The sequence below is a fragment of the Vulpes lagopus genome, chromosome 7 (genome assembly GCF_018345385.1).
Source record: "Vulpes lagopus strain Blue_001 chromosome 7, ASM1834538v1, whole genome shotgun sequence".
NCBI classification, from domain to species: Eukaryota; Metazoa; Chordata; class Mammalia; order Carnivora; family Canidae; genus Vulpes; species Vulpes lagopus.
The window spans coordinates 96,166,598-96,189,919 of NC_054830.1; the positions used below are offsets into that span (position 1 = coordinate 96,166,598).

The 23,322-nt window shown below is 37.6% G+C and overlaps 1 protein-coding gene across 17 annotated transcripts in view; it reads left to right on the top strand.

Annotated features, from left to right (window-relative positions):
* The window catches only part of BNC2 (basonuclin 2), a 443,558-nt gene extending 424,831 nt beyond the window's left edge, over positions 1 to 18,727 (top strand). For 12 of the 17 annotated variants that reach the window (XM_041761490.1, XM_041761493.1, XM_041761495.1 and 9 more), the window contains one exon: positions 15,485 to 18,727. In XM_041761490.1, the coding sequence (XP_041617424.1) occupies positions 15,485 to 16,145 (661 nt within the window). In that variant the 3' untranslated portion in view covers positions 16,146 to 18,727. Of the gene's footprint in view, positions 1 to 243; positions 13,346 to 13,899; positions 13,934 to 15,484 lie in introns of those variants that run through there. The other 5 variants (XM_041761503.1, XM_041761506.1, XM_041761505.1 and 2 more) reach the window with 4 other exon arrangements.
* The last annotated feature ends 4,595 nt before the right edge of the window (positions 18,728 to 23,322 follow it).

Here is a 23,322-nt window from a genome sequence, read left to right on the forward strand (position 1 = left end):
TGCAGAATCATATGCCATCTTACCCAGTAATGCACGCCATTTTTCTCTGTGCTGTGTATGTGTGTATGTATGTTGTCCCATGCATCTAGGTATGAATAAGTTAACTATGTACACAATTCCTGCTTCCTCATGAAGCTTCACTTAGAAGCCGCAGCTTCTGTTATATATATATTTCTGCTTTGCCTTGTGGCTTTTTAATAAATCAATATATTATCTTCATACACACATATTTATCCAATATAGAAACAGAAATTTACGGATGGAAAGAACCATAGGTCCAGGACATCGAGACAGCCTGCATCTCCGTAGGTATAACCAGAAATGTTATCATTCTTACATGAGTATTTAGTGTGTCCTTGAATTCTTTTAATTAAGAGTCATGAAAATATCAGAAGAAAATGGGACCAAAATAATTACTAATGTGGGGAAATGGTGTGGTGGTATGGGTTTCTTTATTTGAACGTCACAGTGTCTCTGAGTACATCTCTAAAATACAGTCTATCATGGGAATTATGCACAGAAGGGGAGGCATGCATATACTTTTAGGATCAGTTAGAATATATTATGTCCAGCCTTGAGATGACATCAGACCCTAGCTATGTGGCTACAGCTCTGAAACAGTTGGGTTTAAACAGAAGCAGCTGGTCTTAAACCTCCAATGTTCTTTTTCAATCCTAAAGAAAATGTAATATAAATGGAATGTGTCAAGGTGGTCAGTGGTGGGGTAACACAGTTATCCTACACTTGGGGAGATAAGCTTGCAAGCAGATCATTTACATAATACACCAGCCCAACCCAGAATCACACACCAGTTAATTCTTCCTCTTATGTTTAATGTGGTTTTTTGGTTTTACACTGTCTTTTAAAAATATTTTTAGACAAAATGCTATTACATGTTAAAAATCAATATATGTAGAAGAAACAAAATTAACTAGGAAGTTTCCAAATAGCCACCCTCCCCCCAATTTTTGTGCTTATCCATTGGGTAGAATTCTTTAACAAAGTAACATATAATGAAAGTACCACTGAAAAGTAGTAACCTGCTTCTAGAATACTCTGTTTTGTCTCCATATTTAAAAGATAAATCTTTTTTAAAATAAAAGTTAAAAAAATATTTTCCATCATACTGAAATGCAAGGGAGCCCAATCCATTAAAAGCAAAATTTCTGAGAAAAATAAGTGGATCTCTTTATACAACTCAAAACATGCTTTGAAGAGAAATCTATGTCCTTAAAGATTTCTCCTTCCCACCCCTTCCCCACTCCCATTTACCTTGTTCTGTAAAAACGGTTTACAGTCACAAAATTCTTTTCAGGTCTGAGTTATCGTTCCCAGTACCAGAATACAGCAGAAGAGATAGCTATAATTTGAATAATAAAATATAATACTATATACCACCTCCCACCCCCAAGTTTGTGAGTAATACTCATTCTTTTATATTTGAAATAGTGCACTTGTGATAAGGTTAATGCATTGAATTTTTTTTAACAAAAATAAAAGACTCATGAAAACCTGCATAAAATATTTATGGAAATGGAGTGTTTGAAGACAAGCCAAAATTTAAGCTTATTTGCATGAATTCCTATCACAGTTTTAGTTGGTTTGCTGAAAATACTGCAAGTCATAATCCTGGAATAAATGGCTCTGGGACCAAAAGGCTACAACACCCGAAATGTGGTGCTTTCATTTATGTCAAACCACTAGAAAACACAAGCACTTGTGTTTTTATGTCCTTATGCATAAGGAGGTACTGTTGAAAGGGTGGTTTGTCTAAGGAAAAACATTTATTAATAGCAAGAGAATATTTCAATCTCCATTTTTATTCTAAGGATTAGGAGCTTGGCAGATGACTAGCATATGGAAATTTAGAACAGTGTCTAGGATACGTGGGATATTCTAGGGAAGCAGAGTACAAATACTCTCCCATGTGTGTTCAGTCACACAGGAGACCACAAACCTCCAAAGATAGGTGATGCATTTCATTTGGGTGAAATCTCACATCACAGCTAATCTTTATAATTCTGGAGTTTTGTAACACATGATAAATGAATAAAAGCAAATTGAAAAAAATATATTGTACAAAGAAAGTATCTTGATTCTCACTTGAAGTTTTGCTTTTCAAGAATGCACATTTTTTAATCTCTAGTTAAAAACTATAATACTTTGCCATTTTTGTCCTTACAAAAAGGTTCATCCTTGTTGAGTCTGTGACTTGAATTAACATAATGATGCAAGCATAGCTACCACCACATCACCAGAAACAGTGATGCCATTGAGGTACCTGCCTCTTCCTGCATCTCTACAGAGTGAGCTCAAACATAAACTGTACTACCATTTCAGCCCATTATCATCACTTCTTCCACTGATGTTATGACTTAATCTTCTGTTTCACAGAGCCTCTTGGACCACATATCTGATCTACCATTTGGACTTACCTTCCCCTTTCTCTTCAGTTTTATTGTATTAATCATGAGAACACCAGGACATGTGTCCCTGCTTTTTTCTTCTTCAATTCACAATGAAGCTAAGACAAATGTTCTCTACCTTTCTCTGAGCCAACAGACCTTCCCAAACAGAAACCCTTCTTTGCCTTTAATCCTGTTGTCCTCAGGCCTATTTCTTTCCTTTCCCCAGAGTCTTGATTCATCCATCCTTGACTCCACGGTGTCTTCCTTGTGCAAATAAAGCATTAGAGGGGATTTTGAGTGGGGGCTGACATGTGCAAGGCTACAGGATGTCTTGTGATAAAACTAACAGAATAACTCTCTTCCTTTTGTTTATAAAAGCAGTCTTCTTGTCTTCGGTCTTAGAACACCTTACAGGAGTGATACCCAGGTCTTCTTGGGCTTTTTCCAAAATGGCTATAGATGAGATAATTGTATTTCTGGTCTCTAAATAGGTATGTTAGTAAGATATAAGTAGAAAGATGTTAAATACTGTGTTTTACATTTGGCAGTTAGTGATTTCCAGGTTTTTGCTTGTGGGCTTTCTAGATTTTATAAGATCATGTTGAAGGCTTTTTGAAAAGCAAGAATGTTCTTTGTCTAAAGTCATACAAAGGGAGAAGCCTTGCGGGGAGTGGCGTTGCATGCTTGGTTTGTTAGGGCCAAGAATTCTAAGCACGATGTTGAAGTTATCCTTTTTTTTTTTTTTTTACAGTTGTGACTGAGTGTGAGTATAATAAATTCAAAAGCAAAGAAGACCATTTCACACTAATGACAGCAGTATACACAAAGTTCAATTCATCCAGTTACCATGTGGCTGTTGGAATAATTTTTATTCTGATTTATAGAAGTGAAATGTAAATTATTTGCTCTGTGAAGAACTGTGGTACTATAAGGAGATTGCTAAAGTGTTTAAGTATTAACTGATAATGTTGTGTAGTCTTAGACCTGACACTCCCTAAACACCCTTCCTTCTTGTCTATCCCTTGACTTTTCTGCTGCTAAGATGCTGTTCTTTCAGGGATCAGGGAGCTGACCCTCCATTTTGAAGGATGCACATGAAAAACTCCCTGGGAAGAAGAAATTATGACTGGTTTAGAACCTAGTCTTCACAAAGGAAATTTTCTTGAAGATGTGTCAGAGTCAGAATTAGCTGGGCCTAGTTTACCTTTGGTCATTTCTCATCACCTGTCTTCAATTTTGATCCCTGGGCTGAGTGGCCATGGATCACCTAGGTATAAGGGAAGCTCATTTATAAGTTACATTTGGCTTTTATTAAAACAACAACAAATAAATGGCTTTCTGTCCTCTTTTCTAAACTTCTTATCATTTGCTAATATGTTAAAAATTGTTTATATCTGTTTTAGTGACTAGCAGTTTTAAAACTCCCTCAACTAAAATTAAGACTTTGTACATGGAAACTAGATGATCTACATAGAAAGAACTATTTATCTGTTTTACATCTTACATGATCTTTACCATCTTTGTTCCTTTCTTCTGAGAGTAGTGGCCACTGATTGCCAGGTTTGTCTTAAATTTTATTAGAAAGGTAAGCATGTATGTTTAATCTTCAAGGTGTAGGAAAGATGAGTCAGCCCCGTGAATAAATTTAAAAACAAAATAATATTTGCTTAGGGTGATTTATAAATAAATATGAGGCAACCATTGGTGCCAAGTGTGAACCTTCTCTTTGATTGCTAGTTAAATCAGTCCAGATTTAAACATGTAAACTTCTTGATTTGTATGGAGGAAGACATCTGTATTTGGTTTATTAAAACCTGCTGATGTCTCCAGAACTAAATTTGTTCCTATATGGGCCTCTGGGTAGCTGTAGCTAAAAAGCAGAGCTGTATAGGTTTTGCCTGTCTGATTACCTGACTTCCAGCCCTGTACAGGTGTGCAGGAATAAATTAACATGAGCTACCTCTGATGAGCCACTGCATACATTAACAACAGAGGTGAAGATGTGAGAACATGCTACCTGTCTCCTGTTATCACCTTCTCAGCAGCAACATCCATTTTTTCCATCATTCTCTATGTTTGGAAACTTAGAACTTTTCTAAAGAGAGATTTTCAATAAATGCACATGATTTCACTACCTTCAAGAAATGAGCCACTTAGCACCAGTTTGAGATAACTATTAGTATATTTGCCTTAATATAATTAGCTGTCAAATACAGTGTGTTAATTTTCTTTAAGTAGAAGTAGAGAACATTTTAAGGCATTTCATTTCCTTTATCTTTGCCAATCAAACCAAAACTCTTCTATTCCAAAAGTCTTTTATAAAGTAAAGTTGTGCAGGTCCTCTGACACTTAAATGTTAAGGAAGAGATTTCCCTTCCTTTACTCTATTTGGTTTCACAATAGGAGCCAGCAGATCAATAGGTCTTTTGTACTTATCTCCATTACTTTCCATCAAAGGCAAACAAACAAAATAAATCCCCCTTCTGAGTAATTGCTAGTTGTGCCCTCCTCAAGCGAAACTTTGGTAGTAAGATAAACTTCGGTGTCATTCCTGTCTCTGGGGTTCTTTTTATACACTGGGAGAAGAGCAATGAGCAAAACGGTCTCCTTGTATCATGGGGAGAGGCTCTGACAAGCCTAAAGTGAGCCTCGGATCTTCCTAATGATCTCCTGCTGGCCCAGCTGGATGTAAGACAAGCTCATTTAAGCCTCTGCTGACCTTTCACTCCTCCATTCCAGGAACTACACCAGTCACTTCCACCGTCTTCCAAACTGAGTACCAAATAGACAACACAGCTTAATGGTGGATGAACGACTTCCTTTTCATGATACAAAGAGATTCTTAAACGTTTCTATTGATGAAAGTTACATTAAATCTCTTATCCATACATAACTTTCATTGCACAAAACACATTTCTACATACTCCTTGTTCTTATCTTCCCTTGAAAGGAACAAGCTGTTACTCTTGCCAGCATTATCTTGAAAATTCAGGCAAAATTGCACTTAGAACAGAACGCACATACTGGGGTGCTCCGACAGTATTTTTCACAATGGCAGTTCTTTGAAACAAGGGTCATCCTCCTGATTTCTGCCTCCCTTGGGTCTGCCACCATCTCTCTGACACCCTGAGAGATTTTATTGGTCATAATTATTCTACATAATTATTTAGATACTTGTTTCTGTAGATAATCCTTTCTTTTTAAAAAAAAAAAAAACACAGGCCATTCTCACTGAAAGTGGGTTGTAAGACTGCACACCTGTATTAGTCAATTCTATCAGTATGGTTCTCTCTTAGGTGAAAGGCTTCTTACCAGCTCTCTCTCGCTGTGAGTGATCATTTGTTGTTATGCTAAAAGAAAGGAGACCTTCCTTTCTCTGTTGAAATTTCTTAGTGAAGGTCGCGCTAGAAAGCATTTCTTTTTCTTTTTTTTTTAAGCCTCAGAAATAATTTAACATTTTTGCTGTAAGACTCCCACAAGCTTCAAATAAATGAATGTGGCAAAATATGAAAGGAGTTTACACTTGCCAAAAAATTACAATGTCATAAAAAAGGGATTTAGTAACTTCGATTCTTGAGTGCCAAGGTGTGTGTGTGTGTGTGTGTGTGTGTGTGTGTGTACACATGTGAGCAAGAAGTAGGCTGCAAAAGAAGAGACAAGAATACTTTGTAGGAAAGGACAATTTTTCTTCAGTTGCTTAACATAAAACTACACTTTTAAAAAATACCTAGATTTTATGTCCCAATGCAAGCTGCTTGAATTAAAACAGGAGTTGTAAATTCTTGGTAAAAAGCTGTTATGCCTGAAGTGTTAGTGATCTTAACTCTAGTACTTTATGGAGTTTATTACTTCTTTTATTAACTAGGGGGAAAAATGTTACCCACTTCTAGTTCAATTCTTTTTCTTGCTTGCTCTAATTATTTCGCTTTACCTTGGGAAAAAAAAGCCAAGTGTTTCTAGCTAAACATATATAAGTGATGCTTCAATCTCGCTAGAGCATATATCAATCTGAATTATTACCAGCTATTCAAAAAATATGCTAACGTCCTCATCTAAATGCATCCACATAATGCATATGTGTGTTTATACATAAACATCCCCATAAATAAGAATATCAAAAGACAGATCATCCTTAATTGCCAGAACAGACATCTTCATCTTGGAAAGTAATGTATGAAGTTACTTTATCATATTGATGGGAAATACAAGATTTTGTAAGTAAAAGGAGGCAGATTTGGACAATGAGCACAACAGACTTTCAGAAGGAAGCCTCTTCGGTCTGATGGCCAGCTGAGGGGGCCGCTCTGACTCTGCTGCCTTTTGAGTCTGCTCTGTCATTGAGGGGGCACTGGTGGGTCAGTTCACTCACTAGTAATTGTGTTTTACAGACTTCTAAAGCAATTGGCTCAGTCAGTCCCAATTCAATAAAAGTGGAGAGCAAGAGAGAGAGCACTTTTGTTCTATTTTTTACTTGAAATTATTTCATTCAGCAGTCTGTCTTTTTTATTACCAGGACTTGACATTAGCACTCCAAGCTATATTAGCATCCATTTCAGCAGTTCAGTAATGGTATTAAAAAAACACTTAACTTCAACGGTGAATGGTTGTATGACAGTACCATAAAAAATCCACATTAAAAAAAAACTCATGTATTTGTCCCAGCAAATTATTTTTCACTTGTTTAACCACTTCAAAACTATGTTCTCATGATGGGTATTCAAGAGGACCTTGTTCTCAGAAGCAGCCAACGGTGCTGCTCTGCTGATTAGGGAATTGGGGAAATCAGTAGGGAGAGGGTGGGTAAAGATGCTGTTTACCCTGTAGTTAGATTACCTTCCATTCATCAGCAGAGATAGAATTGGCAACCTCAGAGCACCCAAGGTGAAATTCTTGGATCCTCATGCATAGCTGGGATTTGATTTTGAACCTAACATTCTCCAAACTTGGGAGCAAAGCCTAACTACTTTGGCACTGCAATGTGCTCATAAATGACTACATTAGATTCTAAATTTTGATTAAACATTCAGTAATTAATCAATGGTAGACATGAAGCAGTTGGCAAGGTCCAGAGCTGCAAAATGTTTAAGACATAAAACATTACGAAGTAATTAGAATATGCTCCTTCAAGAGAAGGATTGCCTTCAATAAAGAGGTAAATGATAGCATCCTGTTTATTGTGGACGTAGGCAGCCAGAGCAATATGATAAACTGCTGAAGATACACATATCAGTAATCATCCACATTATTAGTGCCATTAATCATAATTCCAAAAATATGACAGCAGCAGCCAACTTTTTGACCAATTTTGCTTCTGCCTGTTGGCCATTATAACTTTGCTAATAGACTGCAGAGCTCCTGTGCGTGGCAGTTTGCATTGAGAATAGAAGGTTAATTATATTTGAGCTGCTGATTTTTTCTCTCCTTGGAAAAGGCTTAGCACTTTGACAATCCCAGGAGCTCACTGTTGTTAAACCAGTAAAAGTACTTTATTGAAATTTTCTTTGTTGGTCAGGAATGAGGAGATATTTCAAATGAGATATAAGCGCCAGGCTGGGATAGCCGCTAATGTTTCTTGCTCCAAAGTGATCCTTGGGCAGCAAAATGAACTCAGTGGTTTCTTTAGATCACTTGTTCTCTCATTTCTCTTTTGCACTTGGGTAAAAATTTCAGCACTATATGGTGGTACATGAGGAAATCCCATAAGATCAGTGGTAGTCTCAATATGTAGGACTAAGAAATTGGGGGGAGTGGTCCTTAATATTGAGAGAAATAAGCAGTCTTTTAATATAAAATTCTGTATTCCCTATGCTCATGTGAATAAAAAGTAAAAATAATTTCAAAAAATTGTTTCTAAAGATTGAGATGTTTAGTAGCATAGGTACATTGCTGCTTAGTTAACTAAAGTTTTCATGTTTTCATTGGTACTTTTGACCTCATTTAACCAAAAACATAAATTAGATTTTGTGCATTCATTTTGTCCACGTATCTTAAGTGGCTTCATTTTTAATACAGAATTCTACATAAGGCCATAGCTAAATAATAATACTGATGGCCTACAAAATTCTGTCCCTTTCCTTAGGGAACTCATACATTCCTAATCTTACCTTTTTAAAAGACCTTAACCATTTTAATGATGTAAAACATTTTGAATATTTAATCTTAGGAAGTATTTCCTTTGAAAAAGATCTCAGAAAGAAATTGAGGTTTCACACTGTACATATTAAAAAAAGAATGCTTATTTTTAAAATGGCAGAAAATTTTCAAGAGAAAAAAATGCATTCCTGTTATTTTAGACATAAGTCTTCTGAATTTTTTATATAAGTCAGACTATAACACAAGGGTTGGAAGACAAAGACTTGATGGTTAGTTCATCCAGGGTAAAAATATACATATATAAAACCTAAAATTATAGCTCAGGTTCATTACATTCCTTAAAAGACACCAGTGTTCGTGGCCTTTTTCTTACCCACCAATAGTAAGTAGTAAACTGAGCACCATATGAGCTGCCTGATTGAGAAAATTTCTGAATGCTGTGAAAACATAACCCTCTTCACAGTGTAGCACTCCTCTCACGTTACAGTGCAACAGGTACCAATTGAATTCAATCAGCACCCTGGAGAAGCCTTGATGTGTCAGATACAACTCAAAAGTAAAATGGTTAGGGAATGGGCTGTCGGATATCAATTCTACACTTAACCTGAGCATCCGGCATACACATTTTCCATCTACCAATCTGCCTTCCCAAATGCCATTACTACATTAACATTTTTTATGCATTCCACAGCAATGACAAATTGTTTTCTAACTGTAGCGCCAGATTTAGTATGCGAAAGACACGTTTGCCTCTGCCAACAAACCAATAATTCTCACTAACATCTTCAGAGTTACAACATTTATAAAGTTGCAAAGTGGAGTAAACAAACCATCTGTTTGGCTTTTCCATATATGTCATGCTTTCTTATTAGCATATTACGATTCATTTAGTAAACAAATTTGGTGATTTCGTTCACGTCAAAGTTAGGTCGGAAGCTTGAAGATGATTAACATTGCTGGGACATGCACATTAATACATTGCTTCCTCGGCAAAGTTAAATGGCTTCTCAGGAGAATCACCCCTTGTTGACAAGATGAGACTGTCAATTTTGTTTGCCTGCCACATTAGGGGCCGTGAGGGGATGGCAGGCTCTGAGAGAGGGGAGTCATGTAGGCAGCATAATTCACTGTGAATTGAGAAAAGAAGTCTAATTCTGATAAATGGTCAACCCCAATACATCCTACCTGTTATTACAACAGACGTGCCGTATCTGTGCAGTAAATTAGCTAAACCCCTAAAGAGTTTGGTGGGAGCTTATCTTCAAGTGAATAATTTGAATGTAGAGGGAACTGTCTGCGTGACCAGTATGGATGATTTGTTTTATATTGAAAGAGATTGAAGTGACTGAATTTCATACTTTTAATTTGCAAGAATTTGCTTAGCTTTTATTTCTTGCATTAATATGTACTTCTTTGGGGATTTTTTTTTTGAGCATTTACTAAAATTGTACATTGTGTGTGTGAGCTAGAGATGGTTTTCAGCTCTTCTGGAGAGGATCTTTAAATAACAGCCTATAGAACAACTATGAGTTTTGAAGAAATGTATACTATCTAAAATGTCATTTAACTCACAGAGCTGTGAGCCTCCTACCATTAATACAAAAATTTTGAGGAGTTAAATATAACAGATAATGTCATAGCAGTCCAGATAAGAAGAGAATTAATGAGGGGCAGAGGTTTTAATTTTGCATTTCTGTGGATTTAGATAGATGATGTACATTTCTGTTCAAGAGTATTATTGATTCAATATCCCACAGTACACTCATCTGGCATCTAGGTTTTTCCAGATTGGTTACAAATTTATTTCTCTATCCTCACATATGCATACACACACACACACTATATATATATATGATATCTGTTATGTATACATCACTGATCATTCTGGACAGTATAATTTGAGGTGTGTGTGTGTGTGTGTGTGTGTGTGTGTGTGTGTGTGTGTGTTGAGTGGCAGAGATAAACAAGAAAATAAAGATAAAAATCCAAGATGGAGCCTCAATTCTATTTTGCCTGAGATATTATTTTGTTTCACTAAGTTTAGAATGGTTCAAAACTGATTAAGAATTCAAATTTATTATATTGTTGAACTTCTCATGTGACCTATGATCTGATTCACTATTCAGTTTTGACTAGTATATTCTTTTGGACATGAAAATTTTTCTTTAAAAAAAAAAGTTCTTTTGGGGACGCCTGGGTGGCTCAGCGGTTGAGCATCTGCATTCAGCTGGGGTCATGATCTCACAATCCTGGGATCGAGTCCCACATCAGGCTCTCTGCATGGAGCCTGCTTCTCCCTCTGCCTCTGTCTCTGCCTCTCTCTTTCTGTGTCTCTCATGAATAAATAATCTTTTTTTTAAAAAAGTTCTTCCCTGTATATCAAAGTCAAAGTTAAAACTTCAAAACACTATTTCTTTTCAATGTTTTTAACTTTAATTTTTATGAGTCAACATTGTTATTAAGTTGGACTGGCATTAGAACATCAAAAGAGACATGAGAAAAGAAATGCCCACCAAGACTTACTTTCTCTCACTTGCATTTATGAAGTTACTTAACTGTATTTGATAAATTCAGTGTCTTCTGTGGTTTGCATAGTAAAGTTTTCTTTCTTTTTTTTTAATTGAGACATAATTGACATAAGTATAATTTTTATTAAAGAAACAGAAAAAGAATGGTGGTCCACTTTAGTCCAGTTACAGTACTTCCACTCAGCATCTCAAAATGTTAAGTTTTATGACCTCCCCTATCCAAGCCTCCATTACTCTTTATTCTTAAGAATAATGTTGTTTTCAAAAGGCATTTGGCAAACTCACAGTATGGAGAGAATAGGAAAGAGTACAGAGATTCAGAGGAAGCAGTTGTAATTCCAAGCATAGCCCAAGTGACAGGGCTGTGGCATGCCTTAATTATATACCATTTCTGTGCACCACACTGAAGTATTAATAGGGTCAGAATTATGCTTTGCTCTATCACAACTGCCTTTTCTTAAATATTCTGTTATGTGCTTCTAGTCTTGGGATCTTTGTTTTCTCTTCAACAATGTATTTTGGGAAAAGCTGCACTAAGACTTGTGCATATTACTGATTGAAGGCGAATAAAAGTATTTTTCAAGTATTTGCTATGTGCAAAGTATTCTACTTTACTGAAGGAGACTGGAGGTTAAATGAGATCTAGTTTGCGTTCTTCTTGAAAGTGGCCATCTTGGAGCCCCATTTTGGACTCCTCTTTTAGTGTGTAGCACTGTACTAATTAATACCAGATCCCTGTTAAAACCATATCCTTACCCTTTCTACTTAGGAACTCATCTTCTCTCTCCATCCCAGTCATTCTTTTTTCCATGAGAGGGATTTACGTCTATGTATCAGCATTTCCTACCTAATCAAAGCAAGTAGAAAGAGCTTTCATGCTGTTTATATTCTTGTAAGATATAATAAGTTCTAATATAGATTTTTGTTAATGATTATTTCTCTCTCTTTTCTGGAGATAAAATATCCACAATAAGTCTATATCTAGAAAAAGTAAAAACTAAATCTCTGGAAAACTCAAAATTAGGTTCCTTCATAGATTCCTCCTTCCTCTTACCACATACATCTGCACCTTGCTTCCTCTGCTCAGGTCCTTCTATCTACAGCACTCTCTGGCCTTCCTCCCATTTTAGGATCCTCTTCTCTGTATCTGACGGTCAGTAGGCATGAGTTCTTTCTGTGTCTCTTCCATCTTCCCTTTTTACCTCTTTAATTTTGCTGATCCAAATAAACTTGTAAATTGCCATTAGCCCTAGGCCTTTGTATCTCTTTGTGAGGACCATGTTTTACAATTAATGGTTTGGATCGACTGACTCCAGAGTCCAACTATAGGTCTTTGTTAAGATCAGGTGCTGCCTTTTGTCTGCTCAGTAGAGACCAAACCTAATCTCTTAAGGAACAGGATCAGTACTTGCTAGAGAAACTGTCTTCTTTCTCTACTTCTCTCACTTTTCCTCTTTCCATCCCAGTTACTGTAAGTTTGCTAGAAAACCACCAAGCTCACTGCCATGAGGATGAGTGAACAGACTTCCCACAACCTATTCTTCCCATCCCCACTTCATGTGTTTTGCATATGGTATTTAGGAAGATTATTAAACAAAAATGAAATAGATTAAGAAATGAGCATAAAAGAATCAATTCTCTTGAACTGTGGTTGCATAATGGAAATCGACTATCATGAATGAACCCTTGTACTGAAGTTATGAACAGCAGAGCTAATGCACTGCCATGAGTTCATCTTTATTATTGCATTACACCTGAATCAATTGATAAAATAGCCTTTTTTTTTTTTTAAGCAAGGGATGGCACTTAATTGAATAAAAGTCAATGTAATTATATTAGCAGAGGCCAACAGTACTGCTGACAGCGGAAAAGGGACACTGTTGAATAGAGTGCCAGAGCTGGTCTACACATTTCTGCACATCGTTTGGTTGACAGATATTGAGGGCTGGTACATCGTCTAATTAGATTACAGATTTCTATTGCTGTAAGTGAGAAAGGAAGAGAAACATCTCTTCCTGGTAACATCAGTAGAGATGTGTAATTTCACAAGTCATCTCAGGAAAGAAGTGTCCATCTGGGTGATCAGTGTGTCCTTTTGTCAATGTTAATTTATTCTTCCTTATTCAGTGTGTCTTGATATGACTGCTGTGTGTCTGGCTGCTGTTTTTTCGGCAGTGAATCTAGGAAGTGGTAACTGCAGATGTGTGAGAAGCAACAGAGTTCTAGATTACAGTCATCACAAAATGTGTGCTTGTGAAATTAAGAAAGTGGGGAGGGTGTTAAAAATAATAAACGGGTGGGATTTTGTGGGCTACTTGCAGTTGGCAGATTGTTTTATCAATAGAGTAATAGGACGCAGTGTAACTTGGTTTCCACATTCTTATAATAACTCTGAGAGTGTCATACCCACGTGTCAGGGTAAAGACCACGCGGTAGGCAGTTCCTGCCCTCTGCTTAGCAACCTGCACTTGGAGTCATCTGCCATCTGACACCGAGGAAACAGGGAGCCGGAGTGTCAGAGCAGGGACTGTGGGGACAGCTTCTGTTTATCACTCACACACTCACACCCTGCATGCATCTGTGTAGAACTCATTTATGGATGATAATGATGCTGTAGATTTGGTTTATCTTAATTCAATTTATGATTTTTGGATTATACAGCTGATCTGAAAATCATCAAGACAGCATATAAGTTGATCGCTTATGACAGAAAATGATTTTGTGATCAGAACATTTTAAATCCCTATTTTATTGTTTAAGTTTTTTTTTAAACCAGATGTCTAGAATGTGAATTTGTTTTCTCTCTCTCTCTCTTTCTCTCTTTCTCTCTCTCTGTCTCTCATTCTTGCTTTCTTTTGTGATCGATTTAGCAAAAGATTAGAAAGCTGATCTTATTATCACAAGGTAAGCTCAGCCTTCCTAAGTGCAGTGTGGAGAGGGCTGTTGCCCCTCTGCTCCTTAACACCCGGAGTGCTATTTATTGTCTTGTGTGGAAAGGTGGAGAAGTCTTTCCTACCTTTCTTGTCTCTGAGGCACATACCTCTCAACCATCTCTAAGAAATTAGCCATGCTGGTCACAAAATGGAGTGACTCGTTTTGGTCTTCCATATGTTCTAATTATAATCAGGAGGTCTGTTGAATGTTATACTGGCCATTCTAGGTCATTTCTATTATCACAATTACTTCTTCAAGATGTAGAGCTTCTGACATTATCAAGAAGCTTTTATGTATCTGTGTATTTATTTATTGGTGTATTTTTTGGAAGAGTTTCCTTCAATTTAGGTACTTGTCAAACATGAGAGCCTTTTCAGGTGGTGAGAGGTATATGCCCAAGGGCACTTTAAAAATAAATGGGGGATGTAAATACAAAAGCAATGTTTTCAGATAGATAATAACATATCAGGCTTTGTAAATCATGACATCCCTATGGATGCTGTGGGACAAATCCTATCTTTTTTTTTTACACAAGCAAAGCACTTAGTAGAGTAAAAGTTTTGCTTGTCTCAGAAATACAGATTCCAGTTGTTAAAATAGGGGGACCTTTGTTGTGCTTGATTTGGGGGTTATTTATTGTGTGGGGGTTTTTTTCTTTTTTGTCCCTTTGGGTTTTTTTCTCTTGTTTAGTGTGATTTTTTTTAAACAGTGGGTGGGTTTTATTTTAAAAAATAATTTCTATTTTTCAGGTTTTGTTTTAAAGGATTACATTTTAAAAAGTTGAATTACTTGATGAAAGCATTTTCAACTCTAAAATGCAGCAGCTTCTGAAAATGAAGCATAGTTTACCATTAGATTAGTTGAGATTCCAAATTAATCTGAGGAAAGGAATTTATGATATAGTCTGTAACCCTATTTCAAATTGCTAATCTATAAAACTAAATCTTTTCCTTCCTAAGATGTGAATGAAGTGTAGAAAGGTGAGGGGTAACTTTTTGGAAGTTAAACTGAAATTATCTAGACCATTTACTTTTTTAAAGAATTGACCTTTTTTATACCTCTAAATAAAGCACTGAAGGAGAAAAGGGGCTTGGCTTTTTTTTTTTAGGTGTAAATTCGAATTAGTCAGTTTAGATGGGCAGCATGTTTCCATTCTTTTATCCTATTTAATATATATTCTGCAATCTCTGCTGTGAGATTTTCTGTAGCTGATGCTGCTACTTGTAAAGCTAACAATATCATTGAGAAAAGGGTCCGTGGATTTGCATTCATTCTACCATTGAAGAATTTTACTCTTATAAAAATTATGTTAATGAAAAGCTCCCCTTACTGCATTCCCCACCACCACTTACTCCCAAATCCTGAGGATATAGAGAAATGTTTGCTTTTGTAATGGTGTAATTAGCAATGAATGTGCTTATTTGATGCCTGGTGGAAGCTGAATCAATTTTAAAATGTTCTCCTTTTTCTCACCCTCCCCACTCCCCGTACACCTCCCCCCCTTCCCTCTTGTTTTCCTAGACACAGTGCCAACATAAACCTGCATCGCAAACTGTTGACCAAAGAACTCGATGACATGGGCCTGGACTCAGCGCAGCCCTCCCTTAGCAAGGACCTTCGGGATGAATTTTTGATGAAGATCTATGGTGCCCAGCACCCCTTGGGGCTCGATGTCAGGGAAGACGCCTCCTCTCCCGCAGGGACTGAAGACTCCCACCTGAATGGGTACGGGAGAGGCATGGCAGAGGACTACATGGTCCTTGACCTGAGCACCACCTCCAGCCTCCAGTCCAGCAGTAGCATCCATTCCTCCCGAGAATCCGACGCAGGCAGCGATGAGGGGATTCTTCTCGACGACATTGACGGGGCGAGTGACAGTGGGGAGTCCGCACACAAGGCCGAGGCCCCTGCCCTCCCTGGCAGTCTCGGGGCTGAAGTCTCAGGATCTCTGATGTTCAACAGCTTGTCCGGGAGCAATGGTGGGATCATGTGCAACATTTGCCACAAAATGTACAGCAACAAGGGGACTCTGAGAGTGCACTACAAAACTGTGCATTTGCGAGAAATGCACAAGTGCAAAGTCCCTGGTTGCAATATGATGTTTTCCTCTGTGCGAAGCCGAAATCGGCACAGTCAGAACCCTAATCTCCACAAAAACATTCCCTTCACTTCAGTAGATTAGTCTCAGAACGGACACTACAGATGCCAGCTCTCACCAGATGGCCTACATATTTGAACTGCCATAGTCAGTGTGTGCTTGTGTACCTGGGTGGGTGTGGGTGTGGGTGTGTACATATGTAGACCTCTGAGTCTACATATATACACACACACGCACATATTTTCTTTTATTTAGATATAAAAAGATAAACACTAGGTGCTTTTGAAATTGTTTTCTTTTTCCTTTATAGTTTTGGGAAAGGGGTGGAATCTTTAATTTGAGGGTAAAAACAAAGTACCCTTAAAACACACATACACACACAAACATAAAGTGTGCAACTAGCCCAAATTCTGACAGAATAAGAATTCTTGGTCCTGTCCAGAGGGACAATTTGTTGTACCCATGACTGTTGCCTGCAAAAAAATAAAAGGGAAAAAAAGAAAAAAGAAACAAAAAAGGAACTTCTTATAGTTGTCTTTTGTGAACTTTAAGGTTTTGAGAGAATCTTCAATTAAAGCATGGCAGATTCACCTGTAAATATTTAGCCTTGAGAGGCCAATGATGTAAAGCAATTGTATTGATGGTTGTTTAACTCTTTTGTTTAATTTTTACAGTTACATCCAGCTGTTAGATATGCAGGAAAAAAATAGTTTGCTGGCTAGCTCTATTCATTTATGTTAGCATTAATGCACATTTAAAAAAAAAAAAAACATGGTCTTGTTTTTACTACCTGCTAGATATAGTGATAAAGAGGTGCTGGCATGCTTTACAGCACAGATCTGATTTTTTAAAATGTCCTGTACTAGTACATAAATCCAGTCATGCACTTTTTTTCATACACTACAAGGGGATGTGTAATATCCATGCTTCTTTCTTATCCTTAAACTATTGCCATACTTCAAGTAAGTGTCTTTTTTTAAAAAAATTCACTTGTATAAAAATGGTCTGGTCAGTATAGGGCACAAATGCCAAACAAAAGTATTAGTGTTAACACAAAACTGCCAACTTTGCACAAGTTTCCAGAAAAGAAAATACAATTAGTCACTCAACATAACCACAGGCCAATTTGTCGGCCACCAGAAAACCGCTTTAAAAAAAAAAACACTTGGTGATTCTTTCAAGTGCCGAATGTTATTAGAATCAACATTGCATCCTTCTTGCTTATATGTTAAGTTACATAAAAGGAAAACAAAATTATGTGGTGTGAAACAGCCAAGGCATTTAGTCTTCAGAGGCAGGATAATATTTCAGGATACAAAAGCCCAAATTACTCACTATGGAACAAAGCTGAATACAGTAAAAGTGTTGAACACTCATTTCTAAGGACCTAACCCTTCTCCTTTAAAAAGAAAGAAAGAAGTCTGAACTGGGTTGGTCTGTTGTATGGCTGTCTAATTTGTTACAAGTTCTGCAGTAGTCCTATGATTCAGGCCTGTTTGATAGACAAAATCAAAAGACATTTCACAGCGGCAGTACTTGGAAGCTTTGAAAACATGTGCTGAACTTGAATTGAGCAACACTCCTTTCTGAAAAGCCAGACGAAGGGGGGTTTAAAATAGGATCTCTCACTGTTGAGTGTTTTTTGTTTCCCCACATGATTTGTCAGAGAGAAATGAAAGCAAGCCTGAAACCAAGCAATTGAGAGTGAGAAAGAGGGGGAGACGATTCTCCAAACCTTTTTTGTTTTGTTTTGTTTTGTTTCCGATGTTTACACATGTTGCCTGAGCTGGTTAACCACATGGGCAGCCCTCAGCTACCACAACATACTGACTAAATGATGATATTTACTCAAGTTCGGTCTGTAGCCAAAACCATTAGGATGTGCATTGCAGACTGTGTTTTGTTGTCTTTTTTTTCTTTTTTCTTTTTTTTTTTTTTTAAATGGGGGGGACAGATAAACAAGGAATATTTTGTCTAACAGTACACAGTAACTTAAAGATAATGTATTTCTTTTCTGCATTTAATGGCCTCAAACATTTCTCTCATCGGTCTCAAAGTTAGAAATACCCCTTTGTTTGAACTTTGCATGTTTCCATTTTTCATATGTTTTGTTATTATTTTTTCTGTGTTCACATCAGCATTCACTTCCGTTAAATTTGCCAAAGGAAACTGTTAATATGTTTCTGTTGTTGTTATTATTCCTGTAGGATTTATTGTACCTCACAGTATTTATTGTTTCCAAAAATAAGCATCATTAGTTGAGGATTCAGTATTTTTATTTGTAAAAATTTCAGAAACAATAGATTCTTAAAGATAAGCTAGACTTGTCTAGAAGCTTCATCTTTTCATCTCCTTCAGAGGATGCTATGGGGTTCGTTTAATTCATTTGTTCTCCAGTGAGGAAAGACCAAAAGTATTCACAGTACAAAAGAAACCATATCAAACACTATGTCTGTTAAATGACAAATGTTTACGGTAAAAAGCTGAGGAATTAGTAATAACCATTTTTGTTTTCTTGTACCTTTGAATTCCCCAAAGTCTTAATTGCTTTATTTTGGTGTTGTGTTAAATTGAATAGACAGAGATGTTTTCCTTTGTTTTATACCATATAAGACTATGTACAGTATGTTTGTGAAAAATTGAACTAGAATAATGAAAGTTTGTTTGCAAACATTTTGGTCCTCTTAGCGTTCTCTGTGTTGCGCTGTTGCCCCATTACCAAATGATTCAATTCAAAAAGGGTGGAAAAAATATTTTTAGTATCCCAACAAAAGATTAGGGAAACACTAGCTTTTCAATTGTGATAGACTGAATTACACCTCGTTTTACGAAAATAACACATTTTTATTTCAGTGATATTTAAAAGTTACACTCTTGGTTGAGATATTAGAACTCATCTTGTACAGAATCAATGTTTAGTCTGTTTAATTTAATGTCAACTAAAAGGTCAAATAGCCCTAGTGGGTGAATTACATAGCTGTCAGCAGGTCACATCAGCAAATGAACCCGGCTTAGAACAAATGTTTGTTACTTGCCACAAACTGGGCTAATGTGAAGAGCCAGTTAGAATAGTCCAGAAGTAATGAGATTCTCAAAGTAGAATTTCCCTTGCTCGGAAACAGGAACGTGTTCACCCTGAGATTTGCCAGAGAAATGGCAAGGAGTCCTGGACAACTGGCTCTTTTTAAGCATCTCGCCTATTTGCTACTTACTACTTTTGTGCCTCAAGTGCCCAAATGTTATGGTGGCCTTCTAAATGGATGAATAACACTTTCCAGTATAAAGCCTATTTGCTTTAAAAGGGACAGGGGGAGTGGATGGAAGCAGTACATAAAATGTAAAATTCTGAAATGCACAATGCTTCCTGTCCCAAAGTGTTGCTTGTTCTTGGGATGTGTGCCTGAGTGCAGTGTTTTGACTTAACTGTAAATCTAGTTAGGATAGTGATCCCAAGACTTATTTGCAAATGGGAAGGGAAAAAAGATCAGCATTTTAATCACTGGGCCCTTGGACTTTGTCCGTTCCGACTCGTTTGTTTCTTCATAGGAGTTTTCTACTGTGGAACAGTTTGTCTCTAGCTGCATCCATTCTGTGCTGGCTGAAAATTAATAGTGATGCAGATTTTCATCCAAGTAGCTTTTACCCATTTGATTGATTATAAGCACAGTTTTGTTACAGAAAATGAGGCAGTATTATTAATGTACATGTTCACTAGCTGGTGTTGAAACTTACTGTTTTGATCATTTTAAACTATGTTTTTGTACATATCAGAAAGGCTTAGTCTGCTTTAGGGAATATCTGCATGCTGCAGAGAGGGACGACAAAGAGCAAGAGAAAGATGATAAGTAATTTGGTTTTAAAAATGTGATTAAAAAGCTTGACATTCTTTGTTCTATTAATTGTATTAAGATAAGTCAACGCAGTGTAATGCATCTCAGATCTTAGTCTAGCTGTCCAATTCAGCCTGATGCCTTTTAAAGGTTTGAAGGTATTAATGTTTTCCTTCTCCATGTGACAAACATTTTTTTTAAACGTTTTTAGCACACTAGTGCCACAGCTCTTGTAGTATGATTTCTTTGGTTTTCTTTTCTTTGAATTTCCAGGCCCTTTTCCAGTAAGAGGAGAAAGACACTTAACTGGTTAATAGCCCTCTTAGTATATACATTGCTCTTTAAAAAAAAAAAAATCTTTGAATATACTAAGAACAGGCTGTTGAGAGGCATTCTCCCCATTTTACTCAGGAGCAACCAAGCACTAGATTCCCACCAAATAAAAAAGTGACCTTTTGTTCCCCTTCCTATATATACACCCCGGATGTGTACCAAGCAAATGAGAGTGGGGGCCACTGGCAATTAAAAGACAAAGAAGCCCGTAACCAGATTGAGGTGGACATGCTGCTAACTGCTAACAGTTGACCTGAGCAGTCCTAACTTGTAGTTGGTCTGTTAGTGTTGGATTAGATTGACTAACAGTAAATAAAACTCAACTGTCATAAGACACACTACATCTGCTATCATAAACAAGTCATTCAGAAGAAACTTTCTTTAATCCTCTGGAGACACTCCTTTTCTTAACTTTTAAACAATTATAACAAATTACATTTTTTAGAAACTTGGAATATTTAAATTAGAGGATTTTGCTTCTCCCTCCCATTCTTTGTTTTCTAATGGGAAGCGTCTAAGTGTGTAAGGAGGGCAATAAAAGGCAAGTGCTAAAAGACATTGGAAGGAATGAGTTTTTCCAAAAAGCAGAGTAAGGGATACTAAGTAAGGGATTGGTACCTGCCCTGGTTTGGGGTAGCTAGAAAAGAAAATAGAGAATGAACCGTGAGTGTTGGTGCAGAAGAAAGGTCTGGTACAACTGTGCCTAGCAGCGGGTGAAAGCATACCAGTGCACTGCCCCGCAGAGCCCCGTGACCAGGTGCTCCATAGCACCCCAGTCTGAACAACGGGGAAGGCAAAGAAATTGCATGGAATAACAGGTTCCTATGGGTCAGAAGAGCAAACCAGGGTGGTTGTAGGATTTTTTTCTTTGTTTTTGGTTTTGTTTTGCAGGTGGGAAGTGATGCCAAGGTCCCTTAGGGGAGTAAAGAGATATGATGGGTCACCAGGCAAGGCTGGTGGTCAAACTGTGCTCTTAAGTGTATTTTCTCCCTCATTACTTTTGCTTTGCTCCTGTAGCCATGATGCCACTTGGCTAGACTTCTTGATCATTTACCTTCCTAAGAAGCATAAAACTTTTCTGTGTTCAAGTTTTCCCTCAAAGCTAAACCATGTGGTAGTCTTCCTCATGTGAGTATTAAGACCATATCTGACCCATCTCAGACTCATTTCTGCATTCCCTATAGTTGGAAAGTTGGTCCCCATAAAGGGTAACTTGCAATTAGTTTGTAAATCAACCGTAAAACTGACAGGTGAATTAGTCTTCATTGGTCTGGCCCAAATGTGCATCCTTCCCTGTGTCCTTTCGTCATCCCCATTCTTTCCATATCTTGCCCAAGATGAAGCTTGTGGTCACATGGCAATAACTGGACATCAAATATTGTCTTTTGGCATTTGTCGAAAACTCCAAATGCCTAATAACGGATTTTTTTAGAAGAGCATTTTTACAAGTACACTGAACTGGATCGGCATTATTGGTCATTATAATGCTATATGTATATTTTTGGAGCAACATACTAGACTTGTTATAAGACTATCTTTATTTTTTTCCAAAGTGTTATTGTAAATTCATTTGACCTTTACTGCAAAAAAAAAAATCTTTTTTATATAGAGTATCAAGACAAGGCTCAGTTTGTAACAAATAGTGGACCATTACAAAAGAGGAGAGGAAAAAGCTGGGCTGAGCAGTGAGAAGCTTCAGTTCAATTTCACCTCATATCTTTCTAATAACTTACTTGTCACTTTATTACCTTCCAGTAATGTGAATGCTGCTGACAAGACTGTCACACTAACAGCAGACAACACCCTCTCTGCTGCAGCCCCAGCTCTCCTGGCTACTTATTGCCCTGGCCCTGAAGGGACACAAACTAATAGTGTGCTTTCCAGTTCAGCACTTGGCCATCAAATATAAAAGGATGCGTAATTGCCTGTTTATCCCTTGTGAAGGGGAAATTGAGTACAAGGGCTCGGCTTTCCCAGAGTTCCCTGATGTACACACACATTCTCTCTCTCTCTCTCTCTCTCTCTCTCTCTCTCTCTCTCTTTCTCTCTTTCCCGCTCCTGCTCTCCCTCCCCTCCTCTTTCTCTTTCTTCTTGCCTTTCTCCCTCCCCTCCCAACATACAAGCACATGCACACACGCACACACACACCCCTACTAACCTGCATCTTTGGTAAGCCCGAGGCTGCCTCTCAATGCCCTCCCCAGCTATTAAGTGGACAGTAACAATATGACTTCTTAAATAAAGGGGCAGTCGAGAGACCCCGTGACAGCATTCTCTGTGTCTTCAGAAACTTCAGTGTTGGAATCCCATGCCCATTCACTTGAGGAGTCCTGAGTGTGGCCCCCCGTGACTTGAGCATAATTTCCCACAAGTCAGTGGCGTAGCAGAATTAGATCACCCCATGTTCTGGAAGGAAAGCATTAAATTATTTTTCTTTCCCTTCAAAATCTACATATGTTGGAAACAGATTGGTTGTGCATGGTGGTCAAAAGTTGTCGTTTTAGCTTTGGCAGCTCACCATGGGTCTAATGGACACAGGTACTTTGAAATGACAACCTCCCAATCCATAGTGTGACATTGACCAATCAACGCTCATTTTGTTAAACTGGACTGACAATCTAAAAAAAAGTGGGGGTGGGGTGGCGGGGAGGATGGGGCTTTTTACTTTAATTACTAAAACAGGGACTACCCTATATGTAAAAGGTAAGTTCTCCGCTTTGGGAGACTTTTGGTAACTAGAAGTACAGTGAGCTTTACAGACTGAAGGGACGAGAGGACGAAAGGTACAAAGGAGGAACGCACAAAAATGTATTCCAAAATACCTTGAGCCCAAGGGGTATGTAAGTATCGGCTGCTATTTTTGTATCGTGAACTGTTCTGAACGGTGAGATGATGGCTGAAAAGTGGCTAGGTAGTGGCCAAGTGAAGTGCAAGATGAATCTGTGTGTCCTCCTTGAGGAACTGGGGGACCCCATGACCCCTTCCAGCTTCCTAGAAGCCAGTCTGCCAGAAGCTGTTGAACCCTGCCGCCAACAGTCACATCCCAAATATATTTGTCAGCCGAATGAGGTGCATGCAGGTGTCCTCTCTGATGTGAA